General features: G+C 27.3%; 9 protein-coding genes across 9 annotated transcripts; 3 read left to right on the forward strand and 6 right to left on the reverse strand.

The window, feature by feature from the left end:
• The first annotated feature begins 684 nt into the window (after window positions 1-684).
• NAEGRDRAFT_82527 (uncharacterized protein) lies at window positions 685-1,885 on the forward strand. The gene is made up of 2 exons (XM_002679196.1): window positions 685-1,159; window positions 1,372-1,885. The coding sequence occupies exons 1-2, from the start codon at window positions 687-689 to the stop codon at window positions 1,844-1,846; spliced, it is 948 nt and encodes a 315-aa protein (XP_002679242.1). The 5' UTR covers window positions 685-686; the 3' UTR covers window positions 1,847-1,885.
• On the reverse strand, window positions 1,854-2,456 carry NAEGRDRAFT_79089 (uncharacterized protein; the record flags this gene model as incomplete). Its single annotated transcript, XM_002679313.1, has 1 exon — window positions 1,854-2,456. The coding sequence occupies one exon, from the start codon at window positions 2,454-2,456 to the stop codon at window positions 2,037-2,039; it is 420 nt and encodes a 139-aa protein (XP_002679359.1). The 3' UTR covers window positions 1,854-2,036.
• A 121-nt stretch (window positions 2,457-2,577) lies between these two features.
• NAEGRDRAFT_65503 (uncharacterized protein) lies at window positions 2,578-4,931 on the reverse strand (the record flags this gene model as incomplete). Its single annotated transcript, XM_002679314.1, has 5 exons — window positions 2,578-3,059; window positions 3,175-3,586; window positions 3,699-4,033; window positions 4,114-4,658; window positions 4,774-4,931. 5 exons carry the CDS (start codon window positions 4,929-4,931, stop codon window positions 2,578-2,580), a joined length of 1,932 nt encoding a protein of 643 aa, XP_002679360.1.
• A 333-nt stretch (window positions 4,932-5,264) lies between these two features.
• NAEGRDRAFT_79090 (glutamate-cysteine ligase catalytic subunit) lies at window positions 5,265-7,374 on the reverse strand. Its single transcript, XM_002679315.1, has one exon. It carries the CDS (start codon window positions 7,370-7,372, stop codon window positions 5,291-5,293), a length of 2,082 nt encoding a protein of 693 aa, XP_002679361.1. The 5' UTR covers window positions 7,373-7,374; the 3' UTR covers window positions 5,265-5,290.
• Window positions 7,375-7,848: 474 nt separating this feature from the next.
• Window positions 7,849-10,482, reverse strand: NAEGRDRAFT_65505 (uncharacterized protein; the record flags this gene model as incomplete). Its single annotated transcript, XM_002679316.1, has 1 exon — window positions 7,849-10,482. The coding sequence occupies one exon, from the start codon at window positions 10,480-10,482 to the stop codon at window positions 7,849-7,851; it is 2,634 nt and encodes an 877-aa protein (XP_002679362.1).
• Window positions 10,483-12,702: 2,220 nt separating this feature from the next.
• NAEGRDRAFT_350 (uncharacterized protein) lies at window positions 12,703-14,793 on the forward strand (the record flags this gene model as incomplete). Its single annotated transcript, XM_002679197.1, has 3 exons — window positions 12,703-12,883; window positions 13,022-14,322; window positions 14,494-14,793. Coding segments are annotated over 3 exons (1,782 nt in total), but the record flags the coding sequence as incomplete, so codon positions are not given.
• Window positions 14,794-16,557: 1,764 nt separating this feature from the next.
• NAEGRDRAFT_32117 (uncharacterized protein) lies at window positions 16,558-17,502 on the forward strand (the record flags this gene model as incomplete). Its single annotated transcript, XM_002679198.1, has 2 exons — window positions 16,558-16,780; window positions 16,964-17,502. 2 exons carry the CDS (start codon window positions 16,558-16,560, stop codon window positions 17,500-17,502), a joined length of 762 nt encoding a protein of 253 aa, XP_002679244.1.
• Window positions 17,503-17,849: 347 nt separating this feature from the next.
• NAEGRDRAFT_65508 (uncharacterized protein) lies at window positions 17,850-18,893 on the reverse strand (the record flags this gene model as incomplete). The annotated part of the gene is made up of 1 exon (XM_002679317.1): window positions 17,850-18,893. One exon carries the CDS (start codon window positions 18,891-18,893, stop codon window positions 17,850-17,852), a length of 1,044 nt encoding a protein of 347 aa, XP_002679363.1.
• Window positions 18,894-19,031: 138 nt separating this feature from the next.
• On the reverse strand, window positions 19,032-19,397 carry NAEGRDRAFT_65509 (uncharacterized protein; the record flags this gene model as incomplete). The annotated part of the gene is made up of 1 exon (XM_002679318.1): window positions 19,032-19,397. One exon carries the CDS (start codon window positions 19,395-19,397, stop codon window positions 19,032-19,034), a length of 366 nt encoding a protein of 121 aa, XP_002679364.1.
• Window positions 19,398-19,777: the final 380 nt, after the last annotated feature.

Consider the following 19,777-nt stretch of genomic DNA (forward strand, 5'->3'; position numbering starts at 1 on the left):
CATTAAAATAGCCTCTTCAGATGTTGTATATCAATTTGAAAATTTAATTAATAATTATTAATAATCATAGTATGGTCTATTTGTAAAAATATGAGTGAAAGATAAGGAACGGATGAAAATGAGAAAATAGGAAATAAATACGAAAGAAGGATGAATGTTTGATTCCTATTGAATATGATAATTTCTTTACAATTATTTACAATTAATTCTCTTTTACTGTAGCTTAACTAATATGATTCTACATTCGAAAATAGAAGTATGTACGAATTCCTTTACTGTCACAATGAAAAGACAACATTAATCTTCATCCATGAAATATTAAAATTTTCCTATTGACAACAAATATTTGAAAGATCATAAACAATATTTGAGATTGCAAATATTGATTCAATAGTATTCAGCTTCTCTTTAACTTTACAAAAATCGGAGCAAAAAAATTCTCAATTAAAATTTCCTCTCACACTTTTTCAAAGCCTCAAACATTTAAGATCCGAATGGATATCGCTGCTCCTTTCTGTTACCTTTGTTCGGACATGACGATGGGCAACTGCCCAACAACTTCATTTACAGCCGTCAAAAAGCTCAAATATTCAACGAACACTTTGGCGCCAAAAAGATTCCAGCTGGAAAGTAGGGAATCGTTGAAGGCTTTTGTTGAAATTTCGCACACAAAAAAAAAACGCAGAATGACAGAAATAATTGATAGTTTAATTCACAAGTTTGTGAATGAACCACTTCCTCTTCCATATGAGCAAATCCCAGCCTTGGACAAGGCTCGTAACTATATTTTAAACTTTACCTTTGATAAACACGATCCATTCAATATGAGCCAATTTTATCCAACAACAATTCTCCCAGTATTGTCATATCTTGCCATGATCTTTATTTTGAAGAAGATTTTCCACAATAGACCAGTTGATTTCAAGGCCAATCCAATTCTCTATGGTTTTGGTTTTATTCACAATGTAATTTTAAGTTTTGGATCCTTGCTCATGTTCTCCGGAATGATGTACGGATTTTTACAAGTTGTCTTGTCTAAATATCTCATTGCAAAGGAAACTCCTGTTCAATCCTTCTTGATTGGTATTTGTAATAGCAGTGGAAGCTATTGGAACAATCAATACGGTACTGCTTTCTGGATTTGGGTCTTTATGGTTAGGTATGTGTAGTTTTATTGTTAACGATGTTTATTAACAATTGTATTTTCACATTTATTTTAACACACTTTTTAATGACGATTATTATCTATTTTTCAACCACCAACTATTATCACACACACTATACTATTAACTTTATATCATCTAATACTAACCTTCTAATACTATCAATTATAATAATAATAATAACACGGAATGATAATGAAAATAACAGTAAATGGTGGGAATTTGTTGATACTTTCCTTTTGTGTATGAAGGATAAGCCACTCCAATTCCTCCACGTCTGGCATCATGCTACTGTTCCACTCCACATGTATCTCATGTTGATCTCTGAATGGGACCCAGCTGTTTTTGGTTTCTGTTTCAATGCTTTTGTTCACGTTATCATGTATTATTACTATTTGCAACAATATAGAGGTATTGATTGTTGGTGGAAGAAGCTTGTCACAATTATTCAAATTGTTCAATTTGTTGTCTGCTTTGTCATTTTAGGTATTTCATTGAATAGCGAACATTGTGATTTGGAATCATCTCAACCACGTATTGCTTTGGCTTCTACTTTCACTTTGTACCTTTCTTATTTGGTTTTGTTCATCAAATTCTATGCTTCAACTTACAAGAGAAGACCAAGAGCAAACAAGGAAAAGCCAATTGAAGAAAAGTCAGCTGAAGAAAAGAAGATTCAATAATTCTTTTAAAATACATAAATTATTATTTATATTTATTTCATAAATCTAGAAGTTTTGTGTGCTTAGCTTTTTGTCATCATTCCAGCTACTATTATTGTGAGTATTCGCGAATATTGTTGAATTGTATTACAACAAGAATACAAATAATAGGTGAATAATGATGATGGTGATGAATTGTATGATGATGAATTTAATGATATCCTCCTCGATTATAGACTTGATGATTGTAGCCTTGTCTAGGAGCTTCCTCTTCCTCATCGTCTTCCTCTTCATCATCTTGATAGGCCTGATGTTGTGCGGAAGCGTGATTTGATCTATAATTTACTACTTGTTGAGGAACTTGGTCTTCCTCTTCTTCCTCCTTTTCTCTGTTTACCTTCTCACATTCATCAATCCACTCACTATAAACATCAATAGGATCAGTGATGTATGTAATATTAGTTTGATATTGAGCACCACAAATTTGACAGTTTAATCTGCCTTGCGACTTTTTTCTATCAATTGTACATTCAACGGTACTTGTATTATTACAGAATGGACAATCAAAAGATGTTGGCAATTTTGGAACAACTTTCTTTGGTGGTGGTTTTCTTGTAGCACGTTTGCCCATTTTTTTTTAATCTAAAATATTCTAATTTTAAAACATTTTTAACGGAAATTTATTTGAAATTTGCACCATTTGAAGATAATAAAAATAATAATAAATAAAAAATAGTATATCAATTAATAATTTATAAATTCCATTCATTTAAAATCATTTCAGCAGCCTTTTCAGCAATAGCAGCAGTAGGAGCATTAGTATTACCTCTTGGAACATTTGGCATAATAGAAGCATCAACAACTCTTAAATTTTTAACACCTCTAACTTTACAATATTCATCAACTACTGACATTTCATCATTTTCAGATCCCATTTTACATGTTGAAGTTGGATGATATAATGTTGTAAACATTTGTGTTAAACATTCTCTAATTTCATCATGTGTTTTATAATCGTGTGGAGAACAGAATATAAATTCCTTAACCATACTCTTAAATGGTTCTTGGAGGAAGGTTTTTTGAATTTGAGAAATTCCATCCACCAATACTTTAATATCTTGTTCATTTCCAAAATAGTTACCATGTATAATTGGTGAATCATTGGTATCATTGGATCTTAATGAAATATATCCTCTTGCTTTAGGTTGTAAATTTACAACTCCAATTGAAATACCTATTATTATTATTATTATCATTATTATTATTTAAATAATACATATTAAATAATATTATTAAATATAATTAAATATTAGGGAAATATTAAATAATACTATTAAATAAAAACATACCATTTTCACCTGGATATTCAATAGAAGCATGATGTACAAAGAAACCAGGAACTGAAACAATTTGTAAATCATATGGTTGATTATTTTCCTTTGCATATTTTGATTTGAAAAAACCTTGAATATGTGGAGCTCCAACATTAAATAATTTCCATGAATTTGGAATGGCAGCTGGGAATAATTTTCTCACCATTGAAAATTCTAAGAAATTGAATGAAGATTGCATAATCCATTGAAGTAAATTCCACAAACTTTCATAGGAATGAAGTGAAGTGTAACCTTCTTTTAATTTACCAATTACAGCTCCTAATAAATGATCATGAAGATTTTTACCAACTCCTTTCAAATTGGATATAATTGGAATGTTGAATTTCTTTAATTCTTCTTTATCACCAATACCTGATACCATTAATATCTATTATTATAAATATATATTAAATATTAAATATATATTAAATATTATTGTAATAATTTTTAAATATATATTATTGTAATATTGTAATATATTGTAAATATTAAATACCTACTTGTGGTGAAGCAATTGAACCTGCTGATGAAATAACTTCCTTTCTAACATTAATTTTAATTAATTGATTTGTTCTCTTATTTAAATATTCAACACCACTTGCTACATTTTCATTCTTTCCATTTTTAGTAAATAAAATTCTTTTAACAATACATTCTGTTCTAATTTGTAAATTTGGACGTTTTAATGTTTCTAAATCTAGAAATGCTTCTGCAAGTGAATGTCTTCTACCATTTTCATCAATTGAATGATGATGATATGAAACACTTTCTAAAATTGAATGTCCTTCTCCTTTTTCTAATAATTCTTCTTCATTTGGTAATAATTCATTTGGATCTAATATTTTTAAAATAAAATTAATAAAAAATATAATTAAAATTAAAAAATTAAAAAATTAATTAAAAAATAAAACTAACCATCTCTAATTGGTATATTTAAACCATTACTTAAACTATTAATAATAACACTTGTTAAATTAAAATTAACTAATGGACCAATTTCTTCAATAATATCTTTAGTATGTTTAATTTTCCATTTTCCATCAGTGCCATGATATTTTCTATTTATATTTTTACTTAAATGTTTTTCAGATTTTTTAAAATATTTTAACATATCCTTATAGGACCATGATAAATTACCATTTTTAGAAGTATTATTAAATAATAAATAATTCCATTCATTATAATCTAATGGATGTCCTCTAATATATAAATTAGCATTAACAGATGATGAACCACCAATTACTTTACCACGTGGCATGTAAATTTCTCTATTTCTTAATTGAGGTTGTGAAATTGTTTTGTAATCATAGTCAATTGAAGTATTCATTGTAAACTTTGGAAATCCAAGTGGAAAATGAATTCCAATTAAATCATTATTTGATACTCCTGATTCTAATACTAAGACTTTAATTTTAGGATTTTCACTTAATCTACTTGATAATACACTACCAGCTGTACCACTTTTATTACAATGATAGTATTACAATATTACAATAATATAGTTATTATGATTAGTATTATTGATCAAAATATTAAATAAATAAATAAAAATATTAATAAATAAATATAACATACGCTCCAATAATAACATAATCAAAATCAGTTATATTTGATAGAGTAGGATCAGAGTGATACTTTTCAAATCTATTTTCAACTTTAATATATTGTTGATAGAATAGATAGAGGAATGAAATGATCACTATTAATGAACTAGTAATTAATAATTTTAACATTTTTTTTTTAAAAACACTACATCCAACAATAACATCAACAACAAGGCTATTTGATGATCATGTTTAACAATGTTGTTGAAGAATCCTCACTACTGTAATGAAAATTGTGAATCACTAAAATGCACATGAAATAAGATGTGTTGAAACAATTTTGGATGATAGGACCAAATGAAGGTGAATTGTCAAACTATAATTTCATCTAAAAGTTAATTCATTTCACTTTTAGTTGTGTTAATAGTTCACTTTATAACATTACATGTTCTCTATATTCTTCTCATTCAATCCATTCAATATTCATTCAATATATATTCAAATTGTAGTTGAGATGAATTTAAAAAAACAATAATTATTATTATTATTTATTGACTACCAGTCTTGGCAAAATCATTAAAACCACCCAATAAAGAATCAGGAATAAATTCATAAGTTGAAATCTTTTCAGCCATTTCAATTAAATCAAAAGCAATATCTTGTGTAATGACACTATCTTTTTGATAATTTTGATGATTTCTAATAAATTGTCTAATAAAAGCAGCATTAGTTTGTAATTTACCACTTGCTCTCAAACTAACTAAATTTAAATATCTTTCCAATTTAATTCTATCATTAACTTCAACATGCATTTGATCAAGATATTTTCTAACAAGAGGAATTAATCCAATAAATTTCTTATCTTGTTCTTGAACACCATTCATAATTTCATTAATTGTTAATTCCTTTGTACATTTAGAAAAAGTTTCAGATGAAATTTTAGAATTCAAATCAGAATCTAAACAAGTTCTAAATGAAAACTTTTGATTCAATACAGCATCTCTTAAATGTGCCTTTTTCATATTTTCATCAACTTGTGAAAGTGGCATTAACATGTTCAATTTGAATGATAAAATAGCACGTGTTAATAAAACAATAAAAACTGTAAATGCAGCATTTTCAAAATCAGTTAATTGAACTTCCATAACTCTAAATTCAACTCTCCATCCAATTGATGAATTTGGACCTGGAGGTGGTTTAAATCTAACAGTTTGCCAATTGGTTGATTGTAAATTTTCAAAATGAACAGATTCATTTTCATCATCAACTTGTTTACAATCAGTAAATATAACAAGTGGATCACGTATAAAGTAATGTGCAATATGTCTTGATAATTGTTCATCAATATTATTTTCACGTAAAGTATTATATGATTGTTCATCAATTTCAATTTCCAAATCACTAAATTGTTTTGCTTGTTCATTTTCACCAATATATAAACTAATTGAATCATATCTACTTTTAGAAATTGTATTATTTTCTTCATCTCTTCTATCATCAACACTTGCACTAACAATATTCCATCGTACATCTGTATCTGCTAATAATCCACGTGCCATTGGTGTTGCTGCTGTGAGTGCTAACATTATTGGACATAAAACTGCCATTTGATCATATAAATTACGTGCTTCATGAATATCACGTGCTAATAATGTACTTTGCATACAACAACATCCCATTCCAAATGCCATTGCATCCATATGAATAAAATGTTCAAAATCTGTTATCAATCTTTGTGCATATGAAGATGAAAGTACTTGTTCCTTCTTTTGTTGAATAATTTCATCAATATTTGGATATAAATTTGTTAGAGTTGATGAACTAGTTGTTGAAGAAGATGTAATATTATCCAAATGATGAACTTGTTTACCAATATTAACATTAGTATTTTCATCAATATATAATGGTACTAGAATGTTAACATTTTTACCTCTTCTCAATCTGATATTTCTAGTTAGAGTACCAAATCTTGGATGTTCATTTGTAATAATATCTGGAATGTATGGTGATCTTGCAATTGGTCCATTAAAAGTTAACATTTCATTACTTTCATCATCACTTAATGGTAAAATATCACCAATCTTATTAAATTGACTCTTATTAATATCACTATTCAATACTTTACTTGTTGCACCTAATAATGGAAATAAAGACATTGTAATAACAGAATTTGTAACATTTGGTGATTTGAATTGTTGTAAAATCTTTGGAACAATTGATTGTGCAATCATTCTTCTTTTTTGCATTGATTCTTCACATTTCAAATAACAAGAAATACATCCTTCATATGGAAAGAAAGGTGTACCTTCTAACATAAATCTACCATATTCTGGTTTCCAACTTGCTAATGGTGCTTGTGTTATCAATTTTGAATTAAAATCTTCTTCTTCTTTCATTAAAACATCTAATACTTGTTTAGCATGTAATGATAAATAAACTTGACGTGATTCGGAATCTTTTTCTAACAATAAATATTCAATTTCATCTCCCCATTTCAATTCTTTATCAGTTCTATCTTTTACCTTGTTATAAATTATTATAAATTGTTTAATACCATGTTCTTTTACATAGTCAATTAATGAAAGTGCATCAGTCCACTTGAGTGGTGTACCTGCTTTTAATAATCCCATTTTGATGTAATTGATATATTGTTGTTTGTTGTATTGTTGATAGAATTAGCCTTCTCTCTTTCTTCTTTAATATATATGAAATAGTATATAATAATAGTATATTATTGTATTTGATGATATTTATCTATTGTGTCTTCTCCTTCTCTATCCTATGATGAATAGTAGTAAAAAGGCTAGAAATGATGAAGGATAACCAAATCTCTCTCGAGGTTTTTTTTAATGAATGAACGCAGAGAATATTCCAAGCCTTGGAGACGGCTATTATGGTTAATTGTGGATTATTATCGCAAAATTCTGGCAAAAAATATTTTTTTTTAATTACGGATTTGAATTATGGAAGTATTACATTAGGTATTATGACGTGAAGAATTTTAATAAAATTATGTGAATTATTACAAATAAAAATTACAGTTTTTATTAGATTATTTATTATTGTTTTATTTTGAAATTAATTAACTGAAAATTATTGCCAGTATTTATTGGTAATAATTCATACAGAATGAAAATTGATTGAGAGCAATAAGACCTGGAAATCTGATTACACTGCACACGCTATTAATCTTTGAAAGAGGAATTACTGAAGTGGCAACTGAGTGAATGAATAGTTTGTACATTAATGATACATAACACAACTCTCCAAGCGTAAAAATTTCATCACAACAAACAACATTATCCCCTAATTGAGATATCTTCCCAATAAATCTATCGAATTGAATATACATTCCAACCTTAAGTGATGATTTTCTAGCAACATCAAGTGTTTTACCAACTAATCGTCTTGTAAATGGATAATCTGCAAATAATGTATTCATTCCAACTTCATGTTGCAACCCTCTAACTTCAAGTAATTTGTTATTACTTCTATCATTAAATTGTTTGAATTCAGAATGTTTCAATTCAAAAATCAACGCCCAAAACCATGTAACATCCCCAAAAAGTACACAATCTTCAAAAATGTGCGTTGCCCAATGATAATTCGGAAATTGGCAATTATCTTTGCCAAAACAATATGTAAAAATGGATTGAAATTTTGTAAATACTTTTTCACAATACACAATATCATCATGAGTATAATTCCCCCTTAATAACCTTATAAAATATTGTAAGTGAAGAATCCATCCTTGATAGAGTAATCCTTTTTTAGAAGAATCTATTTTCAACTTTTGATTATTATTGTAAATTAATTCACAAATAATAGGAGCACTCATAATAATAAAATCTAACATTGAAATACCTGAAAGAGTGTCAATATCCATTCTTAATTCAAGCTTTTTTCCATTTGGAAGAGTATACTTTGTTGATATTTCAATTAAATCATCCATAGCAGTCGCATATTCTAATGCTTGTACAAGTAATTTGAGATGTTTTCGAAATAATCCTTGAATTTCTAAATGAAAGAAATCAACTACAGATCTACGATACGGATCTATCATTATTTGAGTAACAAATCTTGATTTGATGAATGTTTTGACAATTAATTGATTCATCAATTGTTTTCTTTTGTTTGTTGACATTTGCTTACTTTTGAATCTCTCCTCTTCCCAAGTTTGTTCTTTTACACCTTTCCTTGCAATTCTATTTTGTTTAGAATCTGCAATTTTAGGTAATTCTGATAATTTCTCAACAATATCTTTCATTTCTGAATGTTCTCTCCTTTTAAATGTGTGTACACATGTTGGATTAAACGCGGATGCACCCATTAAATCTGTTGGTGTTTTGTCAAGGTTGTCTGACGCATCTAAACATCTGGAACATTCATTTTTCATAAGTGCTAAACATTTCAATCTTTCAGGTGTATCTAATAAAAATCCCATACAGCAAATGAATAGCTTAATATCTTCTCCTGTAGTTGGATGTTTCACTGTAATGATTTTACCATCATGATTTTCAAAATCTTGAATAATTGAATCAGTCATTTTCCAAAATCCTTCATTACTCCATGAAAAACCGTTTACACGAATTGCGCTTAAACTTGACATGAAATCTGAATCAAAATTGTAACTTGTGAAATAGGAGGCGCATGTTGACTTGGTTTTTGTTCTGAATTTAGCAAAATCATCAAAATATTCTAAAACTAGAAATGGAAATGCATCTTCAGGGCATTTAGCAAGGTATTCACCAAATATTTTTGAAAAGTAAGGTTGATTTTCTTTCTTTTGTATATTCTTTTTTTCAAAATATTCTTTTCGTGTTAAGCACATGTGTTTTGTGATTGCTTGATCTTTCAACAACAATTTCAAATTATTCTCAAATGAAATTGCTGCAAATCCATCCTCTTGTTTGTATTCAAAATTGATCATTGCTTTTTTCCTTTCGAGTAATGTATCGTAACAAGGAATTTCGTTAAAAGTTGATTCAGGGACCATGTATTTGAACATATCTCTAAGGAAATCGTACCCACTTTTACACAATTTGAAATGATTAACCAAAATATAACAGTATATTTCTTCTTTTGATTGAAATACACCCTTTCCATTCACATCTTTTAAAATTTCACACCCCAAATCATATGGTAGCTCTTTAAAAACAAAATTTCCAATTTTTTCACATTTTACATCCGATTCTTTGTGAAATATTTCTGAAACTGGAAAATAAAGAGTGTCAATTATTGAAAAGGGAGTTTCAATTGTATTAGCAAATCCGAAAATACTACCTTCAGCTAAAACTTGTTGTGAGTGAATTCCGTTTTGTTTTAGCTTCTTCTGTTGCGATTCGTATTCAGTCAGCTTTGGTAATCTACTGTCTTTAGATTTTAGCAAATGTGTACAATGTGAATTAATAATGTGAGTGTAACAATTTTCACTGTTCATGATAAAATTACAACAATTAAATCTTGATACAGTATCTATCTTTGCAAGAGAACAATTTCCCTTAGAACATCTATTAAGATGCTTTTTTAATAAATCTCCCTTTGTAAATGTTTGACAACAAAAAGGACAGACCCAGCGTTTTGTTTGACAATCACGACATGAAGAACATAAACTTAAATCAAATGAAGATTTTGCACATTCATACACATAGTACTCTTCCTCTTTTTGACATTTATCGCATTTTGTTGCTTTTGTGAGAAAATCAAGGGATACATTGTTACCAGGTTTTTGTGTAATCATTTTTTTAGCATTGTAAACCATATGAAATTCTACCAAATAGTGGTTATTTTTCAATGTATTCCACCAAACACAAAATCATTACGTAATAATTTCGTATTGTAAATTATTAAAAAAAAACCATCCAAAACATAATGTTAAGTACAACAACATCTATTACAAATTCCACCGTAACACCTCCCAAAAAACGAAAAAAAGAGGTGGAGAAAAGAAAAACGACAAAGACACACCACCAAAAACTGTCTTATTGTACAAGTCTTGTTCCTGACAACTTTGTCACCTTGTTGAAACCTTTGCAAGATAGATACTTGGAAATTATTAATGAAACCAACGTTAGCTATTATTCCTTGGTAAGTAATTAATTGATTTTGTTACAATTTCCAAAGAAACTAAGAGCAGACTCTGACATAGAAATACAACAAGTAGCTGCAACATCATTGGTGGCAGTAACAAATTTTTTTGCTAACAATGCACAAATTCAAAGTTTAAAAAATAATTGTGAAAAAGATGAAAAACAATTTAATTTAATCGTAAGTTAGATTATAATAGCTAATAGTTTGTTTAATTTTACTGTTCAGATTGATGAAATAGTGTTGAACTGTTGCCGAGCTTATAAGAGCAACAAGAAGAAGAATTTGAAACGAAAGCAAGTAGAAAAAACACGTGATTCTGGTAAGAAATTTGCAGTAGAAGATGAGGCAATAATTTATGAACAAGATGATCAATATAAAGCTTATAGAGATAAATTATCCGAACCAACTAAAAACAAAAAAACTAAAATTGATAGTTCTATGGCTGTAGATATGGTTTGTTATCAACTTTTAATTCAAATATTCCAATATTATTATTATTATTATTATTATTATTCAGTCTAATTTCCGAATTTAATTAATTTCCAAATTTAATTCCACAATCACGTAAGTTACACTGAAGTTTTCAATTTTTCAATAATTCAATAATTCAATATTGAATATTAATTTCCTTAGTTAATTGGTCAACTAATTCTGTTGCCTTTGGAGTCACTTCACAGTCAATTCACTCAATTCCAACACATAACTCTTTCATCTTCATGTTCATCTGTTGCAACAACAGAAACTACAGTCATTTCCCTTTGTACAGTTCCCATTGTTTCAATATTTGTTAGTTTCTGTGTAATTTGCTTTACTGTAAATAATCAAATAAATCAAATTCAATTAAAATTAAATATATTTCATAATTTTACAAAATAATTAGGTCAAAAATCTATCGTAAATTCTGTAATAATTATTCCAATATATTTACATAATTATTCCATATTAAATTCATAATGTTAATACAATTATTACGTAATTTAATTAATAATTACCTCGTAATAATATCCGTAATAAATCCAATATTTTTGCCTGGAAATGACAAATCCGGTTGTGAATTGCTGTATAATTATATGATAATTCCGAAGAGATTATGATGTGATTGTGTATTTTTTTTGGTTTTTATTACGGGAAAATTACGTCAAAATTATGGTGTATTCTGGTTTGATTATGAGCAAATTATGTTAAAATTAAATTAATGATTATGGCAAAACCGTCTCCTAGGAGGCATGGCTGGTTACGTGTTGGAATGCTTAAAGGTAGTGGAGTCATTATTAAGTGAGTGCGTACTCACTTAATTGACTGATGAAATTGAACGGACGCATGAATATTATTTTGAAGATGATTGTTATTGTAAACTACCTTTCTTTACCGAATGTTATTGAATTGGATGTTTATTAGCAATGAATATCAGTTCTCTTTATTAAAAAAGATCATTTCATTATTCGAACTTAATCTCAAAAATGTTCTTTCTTAAGGGAGTAATTATAAAAGTATGCACTTGGCATTTCATCCGCCAATTTGTACTCATTATCCGTTCAAATGTCTGCGCCACGCTGAAAGTTGTGAATTGGTATTAATTTTTACAATTATGGATTGGCTGATAATCTCAATTTTACAAAATTGTTACAATTTTATTCAAATTTTACTCAAATTCGCCCAATTTTAAATTGAAAATAAACACTCAATGCAGTTTATGTTAAATTATTCTCATAATGAATTTTAATTTCTTGTTGAAAAATAAAATTTTTGTTTTTGCTTTAAAAAAATGACCAAGAAGCGTGGTGCCACTTCATCATCAACAACTTCAGCAGCAGCAACAAGTCAACAATCTGCTACCAACAAGTCTGCTACAGCAACAACAACAACTCAAACATTACCTTCTAAATATGAAGCACTATTCCGTAATCTTATTAAATTTTATGAAGAAAAACAATATCAAACAGCCTTGTCCTATGCTGATAATATTTTGAGAGATTATCCACAACATGGTGATACAATGGCTATGAAGGCTTTATTAACAAGATATCTTAAAGAACAAGAAATTAACAAGCGTGTTGAATTTAATACTAATTTTTATTATAATAAGAATTCTACTACAAATTCTAGTAGTACTACTTCTAACGGTACTAGTAATAGTAATAATAGTATTGGTGATGAATTAATGTTATATGACAAGACATATAAAAAAGATGCTTATAATATGGTTAAAAAGGCTTTGGAATATGTTAATAACAAGTCATTTATTTGTTGGCATGTTTATGGATTAATGTATAAGGAAGATTTTAAAATTTCTCAAGCAATTACTTGTTTCCAAAATTCATTAAAATTTAATCCAACTAATGAAATTCAAGCTTGGCGTGAATTGAGTAATGTTCAAATTCATTCAAGAGATTATAAAGGAGCGATTGAAAGTAGAAGAAAGTTAATTGAATTAAAACCAGGTATTGGTGCATTTTGGTTAGGTTATGCTGTTGCTCAACATTTAAGTGGAAATTTAACAGGCGCTATTCAAACTATTGATAAATACATGACAGCACTTTTTGAACAAAGTAATAAGGATAGTAAGAATTACAAATTTGAAAAATCAGAATTATTACTTTATTTAGCACAAATGATGTATGAAAATGGTCAATATAAGGAATGTGCTGATTCTTTATTAGCTAATACTAAATTTTTAGCTGATGAACTTTCAACTTTGGAATTACTTGCTGATTGTTATATTAAATTAAATCAATTAGATCATGCTAAAAAGATTGCTTTACAATTAATTAAGAAGAATTCAGAAGATTATTCTTATTATGGTAAATATCAATTAGCTTGTGGATTTAATACAAGTGAAAATAGATTCCTCCTCGATGATTCTAAATCTAATAATAATCAACAAGAAGAAGTTGCATTGAAATTATTTGAAATGTATACAACAAGTGAAGATTTGAAGGAATTTAGAGAAAAATCACCAGTTCTTAAAATGATTATTCTTTCTCTCTGTCCACCATATAACAATTCAAATGATGAAAGATTTAAAAAGGAATTGAATTCATTTGTTGAACCATATTTTACCAAGACTATTCCATCACTTTTTAAAACTTTGAAATCAATTTATCAAAAACAAACTTGTAAAATTGCACTCATTGAACAAGCCATGTTAGAAAGAATGAATCAAGAAGAATCCAATACTACTTCTAATACTTCTAATACTTCTACTACTACTACTAACAAAGATCCAACCATTTTACTTTGGATTTATGTTTATTTATCACAACATTATGATGCCATTCATCAATATGATAAGGCTCTTGAATATGTTAATAGAGCTATTGAACATACTCCAACTCTTATTGAATTGTACATGCTCAAGGCTAAATTTTACAAACATTTATTTAATACTGAACAAGCTGCTTTATGTATGGAACAAGCACGTTTAATGGATTTATCTGATCGTTATTTAAATACTAAAGCAACCAAATATTGGACAAGACATGATGAAATTGTTAAGGCTGATGAAATGATTGGTATCTTTGCTAAACATCCAAAAGATCCTGCAACAAAGAAGGAAGAAGAAGCAAAAGAAAAGGAAAAGGCCAAACAACAACAAGAACAACCTCAACAAACTCAACAAACTCAAACATCATCTTCATCACAACAAGATCTTGAAAAGAAGGAAGAAGAAGAAAAGGATTCTAATTTAATTCCAATTGAAGATGGTGCTATTTATCATCGTAATAATGTTCATGATATGCAATGTTTATGGTTTGAAAATGAATGTGGTGATGCTCATTATAGAAAGGGAGAATTATCAATGGCTGTTCGTAGATATTATTATACAGTTCAACATTTTATGGAAATGTATGAAGATCAATTTGATTTCCATACTTATTCAATTAGAAAGATGACACTTAGATCATATATTGAAATGATGAAATATTATGACAAGTTATATTCACAATATTTCTATTTCCATTCAGTTTGTGGATTATTGAATGTTTATTTATTATTATTAAAACAAAAAGAAGAAAAGGAAGGAATTACATTTGATTCACCAACTGAATATGGTAATTTTAAGAATGATTACATTTCAAATTTCCAAAATATTGATTTGAGAAAAGATGAAGATTTGAATGGATTATATCTTTCTTCTAAAATTAATTTATTTGATGAATGTACTAAATATTTGAAACAATTAGAAGAATATCATTCAAATGAAATTATTACACATATTTATGGTGTAACTATTTATTTAAAGAGTAGAAAATATTTACTTGCTAGTAAAGCATTAAAAAAAGCATTGGAATTATCACCATCTGATTATAGAGCTCATTTATTGAAATTCCAATATTTAAAAACTATTAATTCTATTGATCAAGCTGATTCACTCTATAAATTATTACAAATGGATTATCAAAAAATTACTTTAGGTAAATCATTAAATGATTTAAATGAAGAATGGAAAAATCAATTTATTACCAATAATAATAATAATAATAATAATGGAGGTGATATTCTCAATGTATTATCCTATTTATCTGTTAAACATTTAATTAATGATAACAATAATAACAATAATACTGATAATAATGATAATGAATTATTAACAAGTATTGTTGAAAAATCATCATTACGTTCATGTTATATTGCTCATGCCATGTTAACAAAGAAGAGAATTACAAATAGACCATACAAGAAGGAACAAGATTACAAGATTAATACTCATTTAGATTTTACAATTCAAAATCAAGATTTAATTGTTAATCAATTAGTTCAAAAGATTGAATCTGTTTTTAATATTAAATTGTAATAAATTAATTTTTATAATAACTCTTTTATTTATGACTACTATAATCTATGACTACTACTAATTTGATATTACAAGTAGTATAAAATTACTATTAATAACAATATTATTTATTATTAAATATTAAATTTCAATCAAATTAAATCAAAATATATAAAAAAATGACTTCTTGGTTTGCTACTAAATATGATAACTTTGTAGATACAGTGATTCAATCGGATGATATGACATTGGAAGATAAAAAGGCTAAATTTGAAGAAAATGTTGATAAATTTACAACAAGTGTTATTCCTCTCATCGTTAATGCTGTTTCAATGATATTATTTACTAAATGTATGTATTATAATGATGATGATAATGATATATTTAAATTGGATAATATTTATGTGATGATATTTGGATGTAATATGATGATAATAATAATATAATAATAATAATAATTAATGGATTTTTAGATTTATGGAAGAAATATCCAACACCACAAGCAGAATAAAATTATTTATTAAATATAATAGAGTAATATTAGTAACATATTATAATAATAGATGATGAAAAGTTAATGAGGAATTTATTCTGAATGAATCATGCTATTGGATGATCACATTTCCTTAGGCCTTTTTATATTTTCATTATTATTATGCTTTCCATAAGTGCGTACGTATAATCGTATGTATGCATTAATAATATTCTCATCAAATAATGGACTCCATTATTTCATAAAATCAAGAACTCTTCAGCCATGGAGTACATCATCGGTTGTGTGATTCTGATTCTTTAAAAAAAATAACACTATTATCACAACTAAACTGCTGCTATTATAACAACTGTTCATTTATCTATTCCGATCCAAGTGTACATTTTTCATTATCACTATCATTCAATAATAATAACATAATCTGTGTGTTTAAACAATATAAAAATATTAATATAAAAATGCAAGAACAATTATTTTCTGAAAAATTAAGTCACATTAAAAACATTATAATAGTATTATCAGGTAAAGGAGGAGTTGGTAAATCAACAGTTTCATGTCAATTAGCATTAACATTAGCAAATATGAAATATAAAGTTGGTATTTTAGATGTTGATATTTGTGGTCCATCTGTACCTGGTATTTTAGGTGTTTCAAATAAGGAAATTGTTCAATCACAAGATGGTTGGTTACCTGTTGATATTGATATTATTCATAATAATAATATTAATCAATTAAATCAATTAAATCAATTAAATGATAATACTAATCAATCTAATCAATTAAATGATAATATTAATCAATTAAATGATAATACAAATCAATTAAATGATATTAATAATAATAACAATATTACTAAAAATGGAGAATTAAAATGTATGAGTATTGGATTTTTATTAAAAAATAAAGATGATGCAGTGATATGGAGAGGACCTAAAAAGAATTCCATGATTAAACAATTTATTCAAGATGTTTGTTGGAAAGAATTAGATTTTCTAATTATAGATACACCACCTGGTACATCAGATGAACATATTACACTTGCAGAATTATTAAGAGATTTTAAAAATATTAATTCAATTATTGTAACAACTCCACAAAATGTTTCAACTATTGATGTTAGTAGAGAAATTAATTTTTGTAAAAAGTTAAATATTCCAATTAGAGGTATTATTGAAAATATGAGTGGTTATGTTTGTCCATGTTGTAAAGAAATTACTTTTATTTTTGGTAGTGGTGGTGGTCAAAAATTATCAAATGAATATAATATTCCATTTTTAGGAAGTATTCCTATTGAACCTGAATTGGCAAATGCTGAAGATAATGGTATTAATTATATTAAGAATTTTTCAAATTCTGTTACATCTATGCAATTTACAAATATTGTTAATATTATTTTAAATTAATTAATAAATATTTAATAAAATATATTTAATTTTTGTAATAAAAATTTAATCTGTATCAAATTGAAGAAATAATAATTCATTTGAAATGATAAAACTGCAGTGACCACTTCAAGGTTTTTTCACAGCAATCACCTTCCATGATACTTGTCTGCAGCATTCACCAACAACTTGGCGAAATGATTATTTGATTGCAGTGTGATTGCTATCAAAAAAAAGTGAAATGGTCAACTGTTCAAAAATTATTGGAATAAAGTATTTTTAACTTTTGGTTACAAATTATTGTTAAAGATTAAATAGAAATAAATATTTTAACTGAACTACATTGAATCAAAATTGTTTTTTTTTATTTACATTGAAATACCCATTGAAAAATTAATTAAAGCCATAACATCATCAGTATTAACAGGTGAAGGTTGAGCATAATTTGAATTTGTCAATGTTAATTCTTGTGTTGATACTTTGAGATTCTTCTTTTTAGTAGCAACACCACTTGTTGTATTACCAAATGTCATCTTTGAAGATGAAATTAAACTTGATGGAGTTGAAGTTGTTTGGAAATTCATTGAAGTATTTAAAACAACTGAATCAACAATTGTTTTACTCTTCTTGGCTGTATTAACATTGGAAGAAGATCTCTTTCTCTTTGTTGTTGTTGTTGAAGTAGCAACAGGCACTGGTTGACTTGAAAGTAATAAATTAGAATGAAGTAATGAAGGAATCATATTAGTAATGGTTGCTTCAAATGAATTAGTTGATTGTTGTTGTGGAGTAGTAACTGAAATAGTTGGAATAACAACTGCAGGATCTTCTTGTTTAGTAGTAGTTGTAGTAGTAGTTGCATTAGATTTAGATCTCTTTCTCTTTGTAGTTGAAGTAGTTGAAGAGTTGTTATTTGAATTCTTTTGACTCTTCTTATATAAATACAAATCATGGAAGTAGTGATAATTACAGACCCAATTGAAACCCTTATTCATATAATCAACTTTAAAATCAGAATCTTTACATGTTCTCAATGAAAATCTTAATCTATTACTTATGGCATGATCACAACCTTTCAAACAACATAATGTTTGTGTTGGTCCATTAGCAATATCAATATCATCAACAGCATCACCAGTTGTAGCATTTGTAGTATTAGCAGTATTGGAAGTATTAGAAGTCAAAGTTGAATGAGATGCAATTGGAGTACGTGATGAATTAGTTCTCTTCTTTCTTCTTCCAGTTGAACTAGTTGTAGTAATGGTACAAGTTTTAATTGGAGTTGGTTCTTCATAATCTTCATCAATCATATTACTAATATCTTCATCTGATGAACCATCTGATGATTCTTGAACATAATCTTCATCTTTATCTTTAGAATCAACAAGAGGTGATGAATCTTCTTCAATCATTTCTTGTTTTGTTGTAATTTGTTGTTGTTGTTGTTGGATTAAATAATTTAGAATCAATAGTTCTAATTGGAGTAATTGGTAATTGACTCATTGATTGTAATATATTATTATTAGAAGTAGTTGGTGTCATACTAGTAGTTAAATTGTTAGATGTAATTGTACAAGTTGTACCTGTACCTGTATTATTATTATAAGTATTGGTGGTTGTGGATTGAATAGTCTTATTTGATAAGATAATGAAGATGGAATTGGAGAATCATGAATAGTAAGTGGTGGTGGAATGACAATATCATCATTATCACTTTCATCATCTGCCATTGAAAGTGATTGAATTCTTAATAAATGAATTTGTTGTTCATTATTCATTGATTGTTCATATTGTTGTTGATATTGTTGATTTCTTTTATAAATCTTTCTAGTTCTTTTAGGTGATGATAATATTGATGATTCATTAGTTGTTGTTGTTGTTGTAGATGATTGGAAATCACTTGTTGATCCTTGCATTAATACAATTGATTCATTTAATGTTTCATTACAATTAAGATGATCAATTGTTGGTTGACTTGATTCGGAAGTTTGTAATGGTGATGAACATCTTGTTAAAATTACTTTCTTCATTCTGAATTGTTAGTTAGTAAGTTGTGGTAGTTGAATGTTATATTGAGATTGAGATGTGTGATGTTAAACAACAGAAAGTTTAAATTTAGTTGTGTTGTATTTTACAGTTGAGAAGGCTTTGTTTTGTTTTTTTGTGAATTGATGTGAATTAAAAAGGTGTTTGTATTTATAATGTTCAGTGATTGAATGAACATTATACGCGCCTTAAATTTACACATTGCTCTGTGTGTGTGATTTTGTATTACTTTCACAGTCGAATCACACAA

The sequence above is a fragment of the Naegleria gruberi genome (genome assembly GCF_000004985.1).
Source record: "Naegleria gruberi genomic scaffold NAEGRscaffold_14, whole genome shotgun sequence".
Lineage (NCBI taxonomy): Eukaryota > Heterolobosea > Eutetramitea > Acrasida > Naegleriidae > Naegleria > Naegleria gruberi.

Coding starts and splice junctions, on each gene's coding strand:
- NAEGRDRAFT_82527 (XM_002679196.1), top strand. CDS start 687: ATGACAGAAATAATTGATAGTTTAATTCACAAGTTTGTGAATGAACCA. Junction 1,160..1,371: donor ATTTGGGTCTTTATGGTTAG/GTATGTGTAGTT, acceptor TGAAAATAACAG/TAAATGGTGGGAATTTGTTG.
- NAEGRDRAFT_79090 (XM_002679315.1), bottom strand. CDS start 7,372: ATGGGATTATTAAAAGCAGGTACACCACTCAAGTGGACTGATGCACTT.